At 44.8% G+C, this 15058-nt stretch overlaps 1 protein-coding gene across 5 annotated transcripts in view; it reads right to left on the reverse strand.

The window, feature by feature from the left end:
• Positions 1-269: 269 nt before the first annotated feature.
• Positions 270-15058, reverse strand: part of LOC146634213 (uncharacterized) — a 132391-nt gene continuing 117602 nt past the window's right edge. For 3 of the 5 annotated variants that reach the window (XM_085375237.1, XM_085375293.1, XM_085375244.1), the window contains 4 exons: positions 13453-13782; positions 7237-7560; positions 551-877; positions 270-430 (listed from right to left, as the gene is read on the reverse strand). In XM_085375237.1, the coding sequence (XP_085231363.1) occupies positions 339-430; positions 551-877; positions 7237-7560; positions 13453-13782 (1073 nt within the window). In that variant the 3' untranslated portion in view covers positions 270-338. Of the gene's footprint in view, positions 431-550; positions 878-3462; positions 3469-7236; positions 7561-13452; positions 13783-15058 lie in introns of all 5 variants that reach the window. The other 2 variants (XM_085375287.1, XM_085375278.1) reach the window with 2 other exon arrangements.

The following is a 15058-nucleotide window of genomic DNA, read 5'->3' on the forward strand; positions in this document are numbered from 1 at the left end:
ACACAAACGTGTTTACAGGCTGACTTTAATGTGTTTCTGCACATGCTTGTCCTCTGGTCATGTGATCATGTGGTTTGTAGGACGCTCCTCTTCCTCAGAGGATCCACCTGTGCTTCCTCTCCTCTCTCCTCCACCTGTTACAGTGAGGGAACGTCCTCCATGATGGAGGAGCTGCTGGAAAGTGCTGAGAGTTTCCTCCAGAGTGAGACCTCTGTCACAGTTCAGAGGATCTACGGCAGCTGAGACCTTCATGGACACTAAAAGTCTCAAACACACAACAACAACATCACACTGACTCCACTCTGACATCACTGATCAATAATCAAAGAACACACAGATCAAACTGATTGATCAGCCATCAGAGGAGTCGGATCAATGGAGCTGCTTCTGTTCCTGATGTCCCCTGTTTGATCCTGGACCTGAACTCTCCCTGCAGAGGAGACACAGGACAGTCAGAGAGACACACACACACACACACACACACACACACACACACACACACACACAGACACATACATACACACACACACACACACACACACAAACAAACCTCTGACTTTGAGCTGCACTGTTTTCCATCTCATGATGTCATCATTCCTCCAGACTCCACATTCATATTCTCCACTGTCTCTCTCTGTGGGCTGTTTCAGGGTCAGACTGAGGTCTCCAGTTTTCAGCAGGTCTTCATTCATCTTCGTTCGGTCTCTGTAAACCTGGTGCTGTTTGTGAGGCTGGTCAGAGCCGTTCTCATACAGGTGAACAGTCCTGTGTGGGCCATAGCGTCTCCACTCCACTCTACCATCTCCAGGCAGGTTTTGTGTGGTGTTGAAGGGCAGCTGGACAGACTCCGCCCCCTCCTCCACCTCCACCTGACACTCTGAGAGGACAACAAACACAACATGAGCTGTACAAAGTGTGATTGGTGTTCAGAGCAGCATCATGTGACTCTTGTTCTGCACTAAAATGAAGCGATGGAGTGGCGCCTCCTTCAGGCAGAGAAACAGCTCATGGAGAGAAATAATTATTAGAGCAAAAACAAGAGTGGAGCTGCAAATAAGGCCGAGAGGAACGCTGCAGAAAACTGTTCATGTGTGAATTCATCACTTCATAGATTTCTTTGAGCACTAAAATCAGAGCTGCTTCTATTTCTAATATGACAGCTGTACATTAGAGCTGCAACACTTTAAATGTGAGCCATAAAAACATGATGCTCTACAAGTGCATTCAGCTCTGACACTGTCACATCATGAAGGAGACGTGGAAATCACTTTGTTACACAAATCAAAGTCAAATCAGTTCTATTGATGGAATATTGTGTGATCAATAGACTGATCAGTTTCTAATCTGTCATCGATCAGCTGGAAATCCAGCATGTCAAACAGACAGGCAGCAGATTAGGACCAAACACAAACACAGTGAGACTTTTTCTTCACAGCAGTTGCAGGTAAACTGCAGCAACAATGCGACTCAGACAGTTTCTCTGTAACTGCAGGGCTTCCTGCGCTGCTGTTAGTCAGACACGGATCAACAGGTTGTGGATAGAAAGCAGATTCCTTCAGCAGAGGATCCATATCACACGTGAAGCATGTCGTCGGGAAACAATCAGTGAAAATGGGACACTTTGAGCCTCAAACTCTGAACATGACCTGCTGCAGACCAGCTGATGTGTTCAGTTACCATGGTGAGGAATTTCACAATAAAGGAGGCGTGCGCTCTGTCTTTTCCCGGCCCGACGCTCTGGGACGTTTTAGACAAGTTTCCTGGCAGAATACGATCCCGTCCGGAGGCCGACACCATCCTTATCCACATGGGCACCAACCGGACTCCAAACAGCGCTCCCACTTCCTCAAACTGGACTTTGTGTGTCTTTGTGAGGCTGTGAAACAAGCCCACCGTAGTGTTTGTATCTGCGGCCCCACTCCCACCTGTGGCCGTGGGGCGTTTGGGCGGCTGCTCGGCCTCCACACCTGGCTCTCCTCTGTGTGACTCCCACAGCCTGGGCTTTAGAGACAACTTCAATGTTTTCTGGGACAGGAGGCATCTTTCTGCAGCAGATGGGCTCCACTTCAACCAATCAGGAGCCAGATCCTCTCTGCTAACATATCATATGGAGTCCAGCAGGAAACACTCCATCAAGTACCTGTCCACACCTGTCCACACCTGCCCCCCAAATTCCCAAATTTGGGCTTTTGGTCAAAAAGGCCAAAAATTTGGACCAAAAGCCCAAATTCACTCTCAGTTTAGTTCAGCTGGAGCCGAGATGACACAGAGAGCCTTTGGTCCATGAGATCTATCTAGGAGACATCAGTAACATCAGCTTTGTGTCAGCCGTCCTGTAGAACGCTTCCATACAGCTGCTTCTGTCTCTGAGTATCTCTCAGCTTCAGCTGGGACTCCACCCAGGTGTTGGTTGGTTGTTGGCACAGAGCTGCTGCAGTGACTCACAGCTGCTTTCATCCAGTTTAGATTCAATGGTGACTTTAAGCGTGTTTCATGTATGAAAGCCAATAAAGACAGAACGAGTGGTCAGAGGTGTCATAATGATATTCATGGTCAGATTTACTAACAGTTACAAAGCTGCTGTCTGAATTTACTAAAGAGCTGCAGGTCAGTCTGGGACTGAAACACGAGGAGCAAACTGGTGCCATGCTGCAGTCACAAACATGAGCTGATGGCTGATCTACCAGCAACGTGCTGCTTTCTATACAAACATGCAGCCAATCATGACTCTGTCAGAGCAGCCAATCAGAGGAAAGCAGCAGATGAGGGCGTGTGAGGCAGAGAGTGATGGAGCCACCAGAATAATCCACAGTAAGCTCAGGTTTCACTGATGAGTTTCTCTGTGGAAACAGATGAATGAGAGGAGGCTGAAGGAGGATCAATATGTTTGTGATATCAGGGAGAACTCTGCTGATAGAAGCTGCTGGGACTGTGTGAGGTCCTGAGGACTGAGACTCAGGTGGAGCTCAGGATTTATCAGAGGAGAGCTGCATGATTACAAACTGAACTGTGAGGATCAGCTGACTGTACATGAACATGATTCAGCATCAGATCTGATCACTTACACACTCTGATAACATCTCCCCCTCTCTGTGCAAATACATCAACACTGCTAGAAGCAACAAGCACATCAGGATCAATCACATTTTGATTGCTTTTTGTGTTACATTGAGAACAATCTGCAGTAAAGTGTGCGTCACACACCTGATTTATCTCAACACTTTCCTTTGAAAGTGAAACAAACACATATGAAATAATCCAGCCACAGAAACTGTCCACAGCTTTCAGTCTCCACATTTGAAGCTCTGCAGGAAACCCTGACAGCAGCTTTTTAGCTCCAAAGCAGGTTTAGCTCTGGTGCAGAGTGTTGGTGACTCTGCCCGTGGACACAGTTATTTCTGCAGGTGACCTTGTTACAGGTGCATTTGGAGGAGACTCAAAGCTTTGTGGCAGGGAGTTTACTGCAGACTGCAGCATGTTTAATAGCAAGCATGATGTGAGCCTGATGTGGCTGATAGCTGCTTCTAGCAGTCTTCATGTATGTGGAATGAGAGGGGAGATGTTATCAGGACCAGTTGCTGATTGGACGTCTCAAAGCTGTGAGCGCAGCGCTGAAACTTTGTCCTGTAGCTCTTCACTCAGTCCTCACCCTGAGTGTTTAGAGCCCAGCCCCACATATTCCTGCTCCTCAGGAATTCTGGGATTTGGAGGAAACACAGCTAAACTGACCTGAAGCTAAGGGGGAGGAGCCACAATACAAGCTGCATCCAGCCAATGGGTGCACTGTTGAGCCATGGATGTGCAGAGGGTCACATGTTTAGTCCCATTTGTAGAAATGTGTCCATAATGAAGACAAATGCAGTCACACAGCTCTGCAACAGCACAAATCACTTTGATGGAGTTTGTTTGTGCTGCTCTCAGATCTGTACAACACTGACATGTGTGTCAACATGCTGCAGACTCACAAAGATGTGCCGTGTTAGCTTCATGTGTCCATCTGACACTATATTATAGTGACTTGAAGAAATCCCTGCAGCATCAATGCAGAACAAACAGAGGCCACGTGTGGCACAGTTCCTGTAACGGGATGAATCCGTGGATGTGTCGGGATCTGACGCTGAATCATGTTGCTGTTCTTTTCCACATGGTGCAGGTCAGCTGTTCCACACAGATGTCAGCTTTCTAGAAGAGTTAGTCTGGAATAAAGCAGCTCTCCTCTGGACCAATCCTGCCTCCAGCTGAGCCGTCACACACACACAGTCCCAGCAGTTTGTAGCACAGCAGTGATGCTTCTATCAGAAACATGCTGCTTCTCCTTCATCCTCCTCTCATTGATCTGAATCAGCTGTTTTCACAGAGAAACGCTGCACAAATCCTTCACTCCACTATTTCTGTCAGCAGAGGACTCGCTCTATCATGGCTGCTGCTCCTTTTTCACTCATTTGTGCTTTGAATCCAATCTGTTTCTCATCATCACCATGAACAGGCTGCTCATCAATCAGCACATTAGCTGTAGATCAGCTGCACACTGATGAAGATGCTCAGACAGACGGGCTGGGCACACAGAGGACTTTATGATCTGTTCTTCAATTCAGTCCAACATGGATCATTTCTGCTCACAGTCCAATCGTCTCTGGAAACTTGTGCTTCCATGGCACAGCTGGGCTACTTCAACAAATAGCGCTACACCTCTGGTTGTCAGCTTCACCATCGCTCTCCCCGTGGCTACAGTACAAGTGAGCTGACACATCCATCAGTGGAGGCTGTGGGCCAGTAAGGAGCAGCAGCTGCCTGCAACATGGGCTTTACATTGAAAACAGCCACAAGTCTGGGCCTAACCACGCCTTTGGACTTCTTCTTCATTCCAATGAGATTTACATTTCAGGGAGTTCCCCTGGAAAAAGAGCCATTTTGAAAGCTGTTTGCTGACTTCATCAATAATCTGCTTCAGTCATCCAGATGAGAATCCTGAGAATGGAGCAGCCCTGATAGCAGCTCATAGGATCACAGTGTTTTTCATTCAGCTGGTTGATTTCACAGGTTAGGAGGTGAACAATCTAACTGTGCTCCTCCTTCCACCTTTGGACCACTCATTTAGTGACAGCCAGGATGTGACAATCAGCTGTGACACAGGAAAACATGAGGTGGGAAACTCTGGAGAAGATCTGCTTTTCTCTACAGGGAGGCTCGCACATCTAATCTGCTCACCATCACTCAACTCACTTCAACAACATGCTGACTCAGTCATTTCTGCACGTTTCCTCATGTTACAGCCCTGACTTCAGTTCAGCTGAGGAGGAGATGAGGGAGGAGAGAGCAGTGGTGGAGGAGGCAGATAAGGAAGAAGAGGAGGAGAAGATCCAAAGAGGAGGCAGGGGGAGAGGCTCAGGAACAGTTAGATCAGACATCATGGACTCCCACTCCTTCCATCCAGCCCTGTGTGGATCAGCAGCTCCAAAATGTCTGCTCACTCATGTTCTTCCTGTCTGTGCTCTTCTTTCATTTCACTCATTATATATGAGCTGCTCCTAAATCACACTGGATATGGATTTTCTGTCCATCCACACTAATTCTCTTCATCCTCACCTGATTGTTTGGATGATCTTTGACAGCACATTGAAAATCCTCACAGTGACTTCTATTGCCACACTGACTGGACACATACAAAGTTGAAGGCTTCATGTGTTTGGCACAAATAATACTTTGGTAGGTCTGAGTTGTGTTTTGAACCATCTCTCAGGACCAAAGTCTTTTTGCTTCCTTCAAAAAGAGCTGAAGGCTTTTTACCTCACAGTTTGTCCTTTGATATTATTGGATGATGGACTGTGGGAAACACAAATGTGCACTTCTTAATGGCTCATATGTGCTGTGAAAGAGCTCTTTGTGATCTTGAAGCTTTTCAATAGTTTTTCTTTGGCTGTTTGTAAAGTTTTCTGTGTGAACTCTCAGGAATCTGGAGCAGTCTAATAGAAGTCTACTGGGGTACAGAGGGAGGAGCTTCTGTCAGACTCTTTCTGATGAGGAACTGAAGCCGCTCTCATGGTCTCATCAAATCATCAGACTCTGCTGAGAACAACAGTCATGTGACCTCTCAGAACAAACAGCCTGTTAGTTTCCTGCTGCCTCCATCACTCACTTTCATTCACTCTCAATCACACCAACATGTTAAAGCAGCGCTATAGCTCACCTGGCTGAGCAGGTGGGCTGAAGGCGGGGCTTACTACAGGTGCCTGTGTGTCCCTCACTCTCTCCCCACTTTCCTGTCTACTCTCTGCACCTATATAATAAAGGCAAACATGCCTCCAATAGAAACCTTTGCAAACACAAAGTCCCACAGCAGCCCCGTGTTCTCCGGCTAAAATGAGAGTTTTTGTCAGTGGAGTCTGGTGGCTTTAACCACACAAACATTACAGCTGCGCTCAAATATCACAAAGAGCTGTGACAGCAGAGAAACACATGACCATCCTCCAAATATCATCTAGAAATAGAAATGTGTCCACTGTGGGACGTGTGAGGCTGACATTAATATGTCTTAAAGTGGGAGATGAAGAAATGACTCCAGGGCCCAAATCATGGAGACAAACATCAATCCACACTTCACTTTGTTTCCTGTCTCTAAAGTGGGAATATTTCAGTGTGATGAACAAACGGCCTCCAACAAATGAAGCTGATTTCCTTTTCCTGTCTTTTCTCCAGCGGCCTCAGCTTCTTCCTCTTTCCCCTGTCTTCTTCTGCAGACGCTACTCTGTAGCTTCAAGCTGTTTCTCTTTACAAGGAGAGCTACAAACCTTTGCATCCAGCCACAAACACCCCATGGGCTCCTCTGGATCATCACACTCAGCATTTTCACAATAAAAGCCTCATATTTATGGCTGCTCCAGCCTGACATGTGACAACATCCAAATGACTGGATCAAAGTGTTTGAATGATCTCAGCAGCTTTAAAACTATTGATATTTATACATTTACATTGATTTGGACTAAACTAACAAAACTATTGATTTGATCCAAACTCACATCATGCCAGAGGCTTTTATTTTGAAGGTAGGATCATTTTAATGCTCTTCTTAGTTCATTTAAACACACAGTTGCTCCGCCTGACATTTTTGGCTTTTAGATCAAAACATCAAAGAATTTATTTTATTTGAATGAACTGAAAATAGATTCAAACTAAAAGCTTTTAGAAAATAAACTCCTGCATGACCTCTGACCTTTGACCTGTATCTACAGCACTGACCTCTGACTTTCAGCTCCACCTTTCTCTTCAGCAGGATGTTTCCCTCCCTGCTGTAGACGGTGCAGGTGTAGGTCCTGTTGTCTCCATCTGTGGGGTGTTTCAGGGTCAGACTGAGGTCTCCAGTTTTCAGCAGGTCTTCATTCATCTTCGTTCGGTCTCTGTAAAACTGGTGCTGTTCTTCAGGCTGGTCAGAGCCGTTCTTATACACGTGGGCTTTCACGTATGTGCCCATCCACTCCACTTTAGCGTCTTCAGGCAGGTGAAGTGTGGTGTTGAAGGGCAGCTGGACAGACTCCACCCCTGAATCCACCTCCACCTGGGGGACTGAGAGGACAACAAAGCACAACATGAGCTTGGATGGAGACATTTGTGTTGACTCTAACAGGCTGAATGCTGCTGCTTCACTGGGAGCTCACTGTTAGATAGAAAGTGGTCAGTGTGAAGAGGAGACGCAGCAGAAAGATGAAGACTGACAGGAAGAAAGCAGTGAACAGACTGTTGGAGCTGCTGTTAGTGGGACAGGACTTTATTCAGTCTCTGAGGACCAGATTTAACTTGATGAAGCAGAGAAACACAGTCTGAGTGTTTCTGTCACACTCACTTCATCACACAGCTCAGTTTGACAACATGTGGAAGAATTTGATAGAAGCTTCCTTTAGTAAAAGCACCAAGAAAACACCATGAAAACACCTCACTACACACAAAACTGCAGTACTGGCAAATTGTACATAAAGTATGAAAAGTCAAAGTACTTATTGTGCAGAAAAATGTTCCCATCAGTGTCTGTGGATCAATATTACTGCTGCACATGTTTAAGGCTGAGCTCATTTCAAATCCTTTCTATTGTGTTGAATCTGCAGTAATGCATCATATTCTATAAAATCATATGTTTGTAGTGGCTGTCCTGTGAGGACCACGTCTCTCTAAACAAACAGCTGTTAATGAGCTCACAAACACAGGCCTACAGCTGGATTTGAAAAAGTCCATTCAATAGAAAATCAACAGTCACAGCTGGATTCAAAGGCATGAGCTCTGCCCCACATCGCAAAATTGGGATAGCCCAGATCTGGCCCACACAAGGTGCACATGGCCCACATATCGCAAAGAATGACGGCCTTTTGGTGGCCCAGATCTGGTTTGCCAGATGTCAGCCTAATGTGTCCTTTAATCAAGCCATGTAATAACAACATGTGACTGAAAATGCAAAAGTAACATGACAAAACTCCTTTCAGACAGTGAATGACTGACTCTTATATACCACTTTTCTAGTCTCTCGGATTACTCAAAGTTCTTTGTACAACATGCCACAATAACCCAACCACACTCTTTCTCTAAACTGAGTGCTTCCTAACTACATTCATACACATTTACACTCTTGGCATGCAGACTAGAGGAGCCACGGAACGAACCACTAACCTTCCGATCAGTACGTGATTTGCTCTACCTCCTGAGCGACAGCCTCCCAGTGGTAAACATGAGTGAACCGTCACTAGGTTTTGGATAAAGTGTACACTCACAAACCTGTCAAACCTTCATTTGAAATGTTGGCTACCATAGCAGTATAGTATTGCAACATGGCATTTGCATCCTCTGACTAAAATAGGAAAATAGGAACATAAATAGAGCCATTATTGCCAGACCTGGCCCACGTCTGGTTGACATACACCCTGCCATGACACCAGTCCATCAGAAGTGCCAGCTTGATTCCGAATCCAGGGAAGACCTGTTTTCTATGGGCCTGGGCCACATAAACCAAACCACAATGTTTAAGGCTGAGCTCATTTCAAATCCTTTCTATTGTGTTGAATCTGCAGTAATGCATCATATTCTATAAAATCATATGTTTGTAGTGGCTGTCCTGTGAGGACCACGTCTCTCTAAACAAACAGCTGTTAATGAGCTCACAAACACAGGCCTACAGCTGGATTTGAAAAAGTCCATTCAATAGAAAATCAACAGTCACAGCTGGATTCAAAGGCTTGAGCTCTGTGTGACATGGTTACCTGTCAGCATCTACAGGGGGATTCAAATATGAAGGAAACATGAAGGTGGTGCATTAGAAAAACTGCTGCTTTCAAGCAGAGCAACAAACTGTTTGAACTGATCCAACTTTATTAACACAGACAAAGATTTGTGCATCAGCTGCTGTTTGCTGCTATAGATATAATCCAGCTGATGTGGAGAACTACATGTGACACTGTGATGCAGCCATGAATCTGACTGATTTCTTTCCATTTTCAAAGGTTGATGCATCAGTTAAAGTCCTTAAAAAGCTCAGAAATAAAGAGAAAGGTTGGTTACAGCAAAGAGAGGCACTGGCAGCCTTTAAGACACTAAACTGTGTTGGTCTGCAGGACTTCCTGTTCTTCTGCTTTAATGCTTTTTAAACATTATTTTTTTATGAGTATTAATGATGATTGAAGCTGTCAGCTGTCTGTCAAAGTGGACAAAGGGACGCACACTTTTTTTAAAACAGTAAAAAAGCTCCTTCATGAGGAGCAGAGAGATTCAAGAAGAGAAATCTTCACTTTAGAGCTTCTCATTGTCAAGGCTCGAGGGATGAGCCATGTGAAATTTAATGAGGACCCAAGATGCAGGCAGCTGAAGCTCTAACTGGAGACCAAGGGAAACATAGAAACACGCAGGGAATTAATGCAGACGAACCGGCAACAGGCAGGAGAACACGGGGCTTAAATACAAACAGCAGTAATCAAGGGATGGGAGACAGGAGGGGAACACACCTGGGAGAAATCAGAGCTGACGAGACACGGGAAACGTAAACTGAACACACTCACATGAGACAAGGACCTTCAGAAAAAAACAGGAAACAGACATAGAGGACCAGACAAGACACTGAACTTAACAGACAGACTCACGAGCAGACACAGTGACACCATGAACAGACAGAGGGAACACAGGCAGGCATAAAACAAAACCCCAATACATAGCAAACCTAAACAAAAGACATAACAGAATAAACAAGAACATAGAAGAAACGCAAAAGACTGAGTCGTTTTGAAGCTGCAGCAGAGGTGTTTAACCAGAACAGAAAACCGTGTTTGAGGAGGACTCTGAAGGACACAGCAGTGTGTAGAGCAGCAGCTACAACCAGCAGAGAGTGCAGCACCAGATATAGGCTGTATCCCAATCCAGGGTCTGCAGCCTTAAAGTACGCAGCCTTAACGATCCACAAGGGCCGCGTACTCAAAGACCGCTAAAGCCGGAAGTGAGGGGCTTGTGAAATGGGACGGTCTAGCCTCCGTCGCGCTGCCCAGGGTGGAAACGTTTCATACAGCGTTATTTGACAGAAATGAAGGAGAAAATCTTTTGTTCATTTGTTTGTTTGTTTCTACATGAACTTTGATTTGATGAGTATCTGAGGCTGAGACCACGGGACTGTGAAACATGATTGTTGGGCTTCATTTCTGTACTGAACAGTCATTTTAAGATTAGCTAGTAAATAACAGTTAGCTGATGTTTTTCATGAGACTAAAGTCATATCACTTTGGTAATGTAAATATAATATGGCCAATATTAAAGTTATTATTTCAATCATCATTAGTTATTAACGCAGTGAATGAAGTCTGTTTCAAACACTGAGCTGCAGTAAAGATTCAAGCTGCATTTATTTATATTTCCTGTCACCTTAAATCTTCACTCAAAGACAGGTTCCTTTGACACTGTATATGTATTATGTATAATAGACAAATATTGTTCTTTTAATATGTTGGCATTACTAAATTTGTCTCAGTGCTTACTTTTAATATCCATAAAATCATCACATTGATGAAGGTCGACTATTGAACGGCGTATATTTGAAAGGCTTTAAAACCAAGTTAGTACAAACATCGCTAATGTCACATAACTTTGCCGACATGTGGCGAACAGTAATGTTTAAATGTTCTTCATTATTAAACATAATATTCAGTACTTACTTTTAAAAGTTTACTCTTCGGGTGCCCTTCGTCTGCCTTTTTTTTCCGGCAAAATCATCCACGCCACCGCCGCGCTATGCATTCTGGGATATGTTGGGCCACGAAGTCTACACCGCCACATCCTTAAAATTCAGGAAAATGAAGGACGCATTTGAGGGCCGCATTTCGAGCAGCCTTTGAATTGGGACAGCCTTTGTCGCGTTGCTGTGATGTAATCGGCCTTAAAATGAGGCCTTTAAGGCTGCAGACCCTGAATTTGGATACAGCCATAGAGCCTACAGACTCAGCTGTTCACACCTGTGACTCCACCCAGATGGAGCTTTAGCACCACACCTGCAGAAGCTGCCTGTTCACACCGAGGAATCAGAGCATTTCAAGGTCAGGACCACCTCAAGAACCAGACTGTGATTTATCCCCACTCAGCACCTCACCCACCACACAGCATACAGGAACAGTCTTCCAGTCATCCTGAAGTTTAACTGAGTAAAGTCTGGGACTGTTTGAAGGAGTGTTTTGGCTCTCCAGAGATCATTTAGTGATCTCTCTCTATGACCTCCTCTCCTCTCTCCTTCCTGTGCTCCTCATTTCTCCTCCACATCCTCTCTTTTCTTCCACCCACTGCTTTCCCACCTGTCTGAACACCTGTGTTGTAAACTGACCAAAGATGAACCCGAGTCTGACCTTTAACCTTTGACCTCACCAACTGAAGAGAACTTTTCTTCTTCTTCAGTTGAATAGAAGAATCAAACAGTGATGTCACAATAATCCATCAGTCTGTTTTGGCCCTGCTCTCTTAAACTTACTGCACTACACTCTTTATGGAAACACATCATTTCCTGTGTGAATTTCAAATTAAAAGCACTCTAACATGTCAGTGGACACAAACGCTTCCTTTCTGAGGGTCTGCATGGGTCACAAAGAGCTCTTTGTGATCTTGAAGCTTTTCAATAGTTTTTCTTTGGCTGTTTGTAAAGTTTTCTGTGTGAACTCTCAGGAATCTGGAGCAGTCTAATAGAAGTCTACTGGGGTACAGAGGGAGGAGCTTCTGTCAGACTCTTTCTGATGAGGAACTGAAGCCGCTCTCATGGTCTCATCAAATCATCAGACTCTGCTGAGAACAACAGTCATGTGACCTCTCAGAACAAACAGCCTGTTAGTTTCCTGCTGCCTCCATCACTCACTTTCATTCACTCTCAATCACACCAACATGTTAAAGCAGCGCTATAGCTCACCTGGCTGAGCAGGTGGGCTGAAGGCGGGGCTTACTACAGGTGCCTGTGTGTCCCTCACTCTCTCCCCACTTTCCTGTCTACTCTCTGCACCTATATAATAAAGGCAAACATGCCTCCAATAGAAACCTTTGCAAACACAAAGTCCCACAGCAGCCCCGTGTTCTCCGGCTAAAATGAGAGTTTTTGTCAGTGGAGTCTGGTGGCTTTAACCACACAAACATTACAGCTGCGCTCAAATATCACAAAGAGCTGTGACAGCAGAGAAACACATGACCATCCTCCAAATATCATCTAGAAACAGAAATGTGTCCACTGTGGGACGTGTGAGGCTGACATTAATATGTCTTAAAGTGGGAGATGAAGAAATGACTCCAGGGCCCAAATCATGGAGACAAACATCAATCCACACTTCACTTTGTTTCCTGTCTCTAAAGTGGGAATATTTCAGTGTGATGAACAAACGGCCTCCAACAAATGAAGCTGATTTCCTTTTCCTGTCTTTTCTCCAGCGGCCTCAGCTTCTTCCTCTTTCCCCTGTCTTCTTCTGCAGACGCTCCTCTGTAGCTTCAAGCTGTTTCTCTTTACAAGGAGAGCTACAAACCTTTGCATCCAGCCACAAACACCCCATGGGCTCCTCTGGATCATCACACTCAGCATTTTCACAATAAAAGCCTCGTATTTATGGCTGCTCCACCCTGACATGTGACAACATCCAAATGACTGGATCAAAGTGTTTGAATGATCTCAGCAGCTTTAAAACTATTGATATTTATACATTTACACTGATTTGGACTAAACTAACAAAACTATTGATTTGATCCAAACTCACATCATGCCAGAGGCTTTTATTTTGAAGGTAGGATCATTTTAATGGTCTTCTTAGTTCATTTAAACACACAGTTGCTCCGCCTGACATTTTTGGCTTTTAGATCAAAACATCAAAGAATTTATTTTATTTGAATGAACTGAAAATAGATTCAAACTAAAAGCTTTTAGAGAATAAACTCCTGCATGACCTCTGACCTTTGCCCTGTATCTACAGCACTGACCTCTGACTTTCAGCTCCACTTGTTTCTTCAGCAGGATGTTTCCCTCCCTGCTGTAGACGGTGCAGGTGTAGGTCCAGTTGTCTCCATCTGTGGGGTATTTCAGGGTCAGACTGAGGTCTCCAGTTTTCAGCAGGTCTTCATTCATCTTTGCTCGGTCTCTGTAAGCCTGGTGCTGTTCTTCAGGCTGGTCAGAGCCGTTCTCATACAGGTGGACCTTCCTGCTGTATCTGTTCTCCATCCACTCCACTTTAACATCTTCAGGCAGGTGAAGTGTGGTGTTGAAGGGCAGCTGGACAGACTCCACCCCTGAATCCACCTCCACCTGGGGGACTGAGAGGACAACAAAGCACAACATGAGCTTGGATGGAGACATTTGTGTTGACTCTAACAGGCTGAATGCTGCTGCTTCACTGGGAGCTCACTGTTAGATAGAAAGTGGTCAGTGTGAAGAGGAGACGCAGCAGAAAGATGAAGACTGACAGGAAGAAAGCAGTGAACAGACTGTTGGAGCTGCTGTTAGTGGGACAGGACTTTATTCAGTCTCTGAGGACCAGATTTGACTTGATGAAGCAGAGAAACACAGTCTGAGTGTTTCTGTCACACTCACTTCATCACACAGCTCAGTTTGACAACATGTGGAAGAATTTGATAGAAGCTTCCTTTAGTAAAAGCACCAAGAAAACACCATGAAAACACCTCACTACACACAAAACTGCAGTACTGGCAAATTGTACATAAAGTATGAAAAGTCAAAGTACTTATTATGCAGAAAAATGTTCCCATCAGTGTCTGTGGATCAATATTACTGCTGCACATGTTTAAGGCTGAGCTCATTTCAAATCCTTTCTATTGTGTTGAAAATGAGGCCTTTAAGGCTGCAGACCCTGAATTTGGATACAGCCATAGAGCCTACAGACTCAGCTGTTCACCAGCTAACACCTGTGACTCCACCCAGATGAAGCTTTAGCACCACACCTGCAGAAGCTGCCTGTTCACACCGAGGAATGAGATTATTTCAAGGTCAGGACCACCTCAAGAACCAGACTGTGATTTATCCCCACTCAGCACCTCACCCACCACACAGCATACAGGAACAGTCTTCCAGTCATCCTGAAGTTTAACTGAGTAAAGTCTGGGACTGTTTGAAGGAGTGTTTTGGCTCTCCAGAGATCATTTAGTGATCTCTCTCTATGACCTCCTCTCCTCTCTCCTTCCTGTGCTCCTCATTTCTCCTCCACATCCTCTCTTTTCTTCCACCCACTGCTTTCCCACCTGTCTGAACACCTGTGTTGTAAACTGACCAAAGATGAACCCGAGTCTGACCTTTAACCTTTGACCTCACCAACTGAAGAGAACTTTTCTTCTTCTTCAGTTGAATAGAAGAATCAAACAGTGATGTCACAATAATCCATCAGTCTGTTTTGGCCCTGCTCTCTTAAACTTACTGCACTACACTCTTTATGGAAACACATCATTTCCTGTGTGAATTTCAAATTAAAAGCACTCTAACATGTCAGTGGACACAAACGCTTCCTTTCTGAGGGTCTGCATGGGTCACAAAGAGCTCTTTGTGATCTTGAAGCTTTTCAATAGTTTTTCTTTGGCT

Source organism: Diplotaxodon limnothrissa, linkage group LG3, assembly GCF_057381915.1.
Source record: "Diplotaxodon limnothrissa isolate DT_005_m linkage group LG3, D_limnothrissa_male_GT1.1, whole genome shotgun sequence".
Taxonomy (NCBI): domain Eukaryota; kingdom Metazoa; phylum Chordata; class Actinopteri; order Cichliformes; family Cichlidae; genus Diplotaxodon; species Diplotaxodon limnothrissa.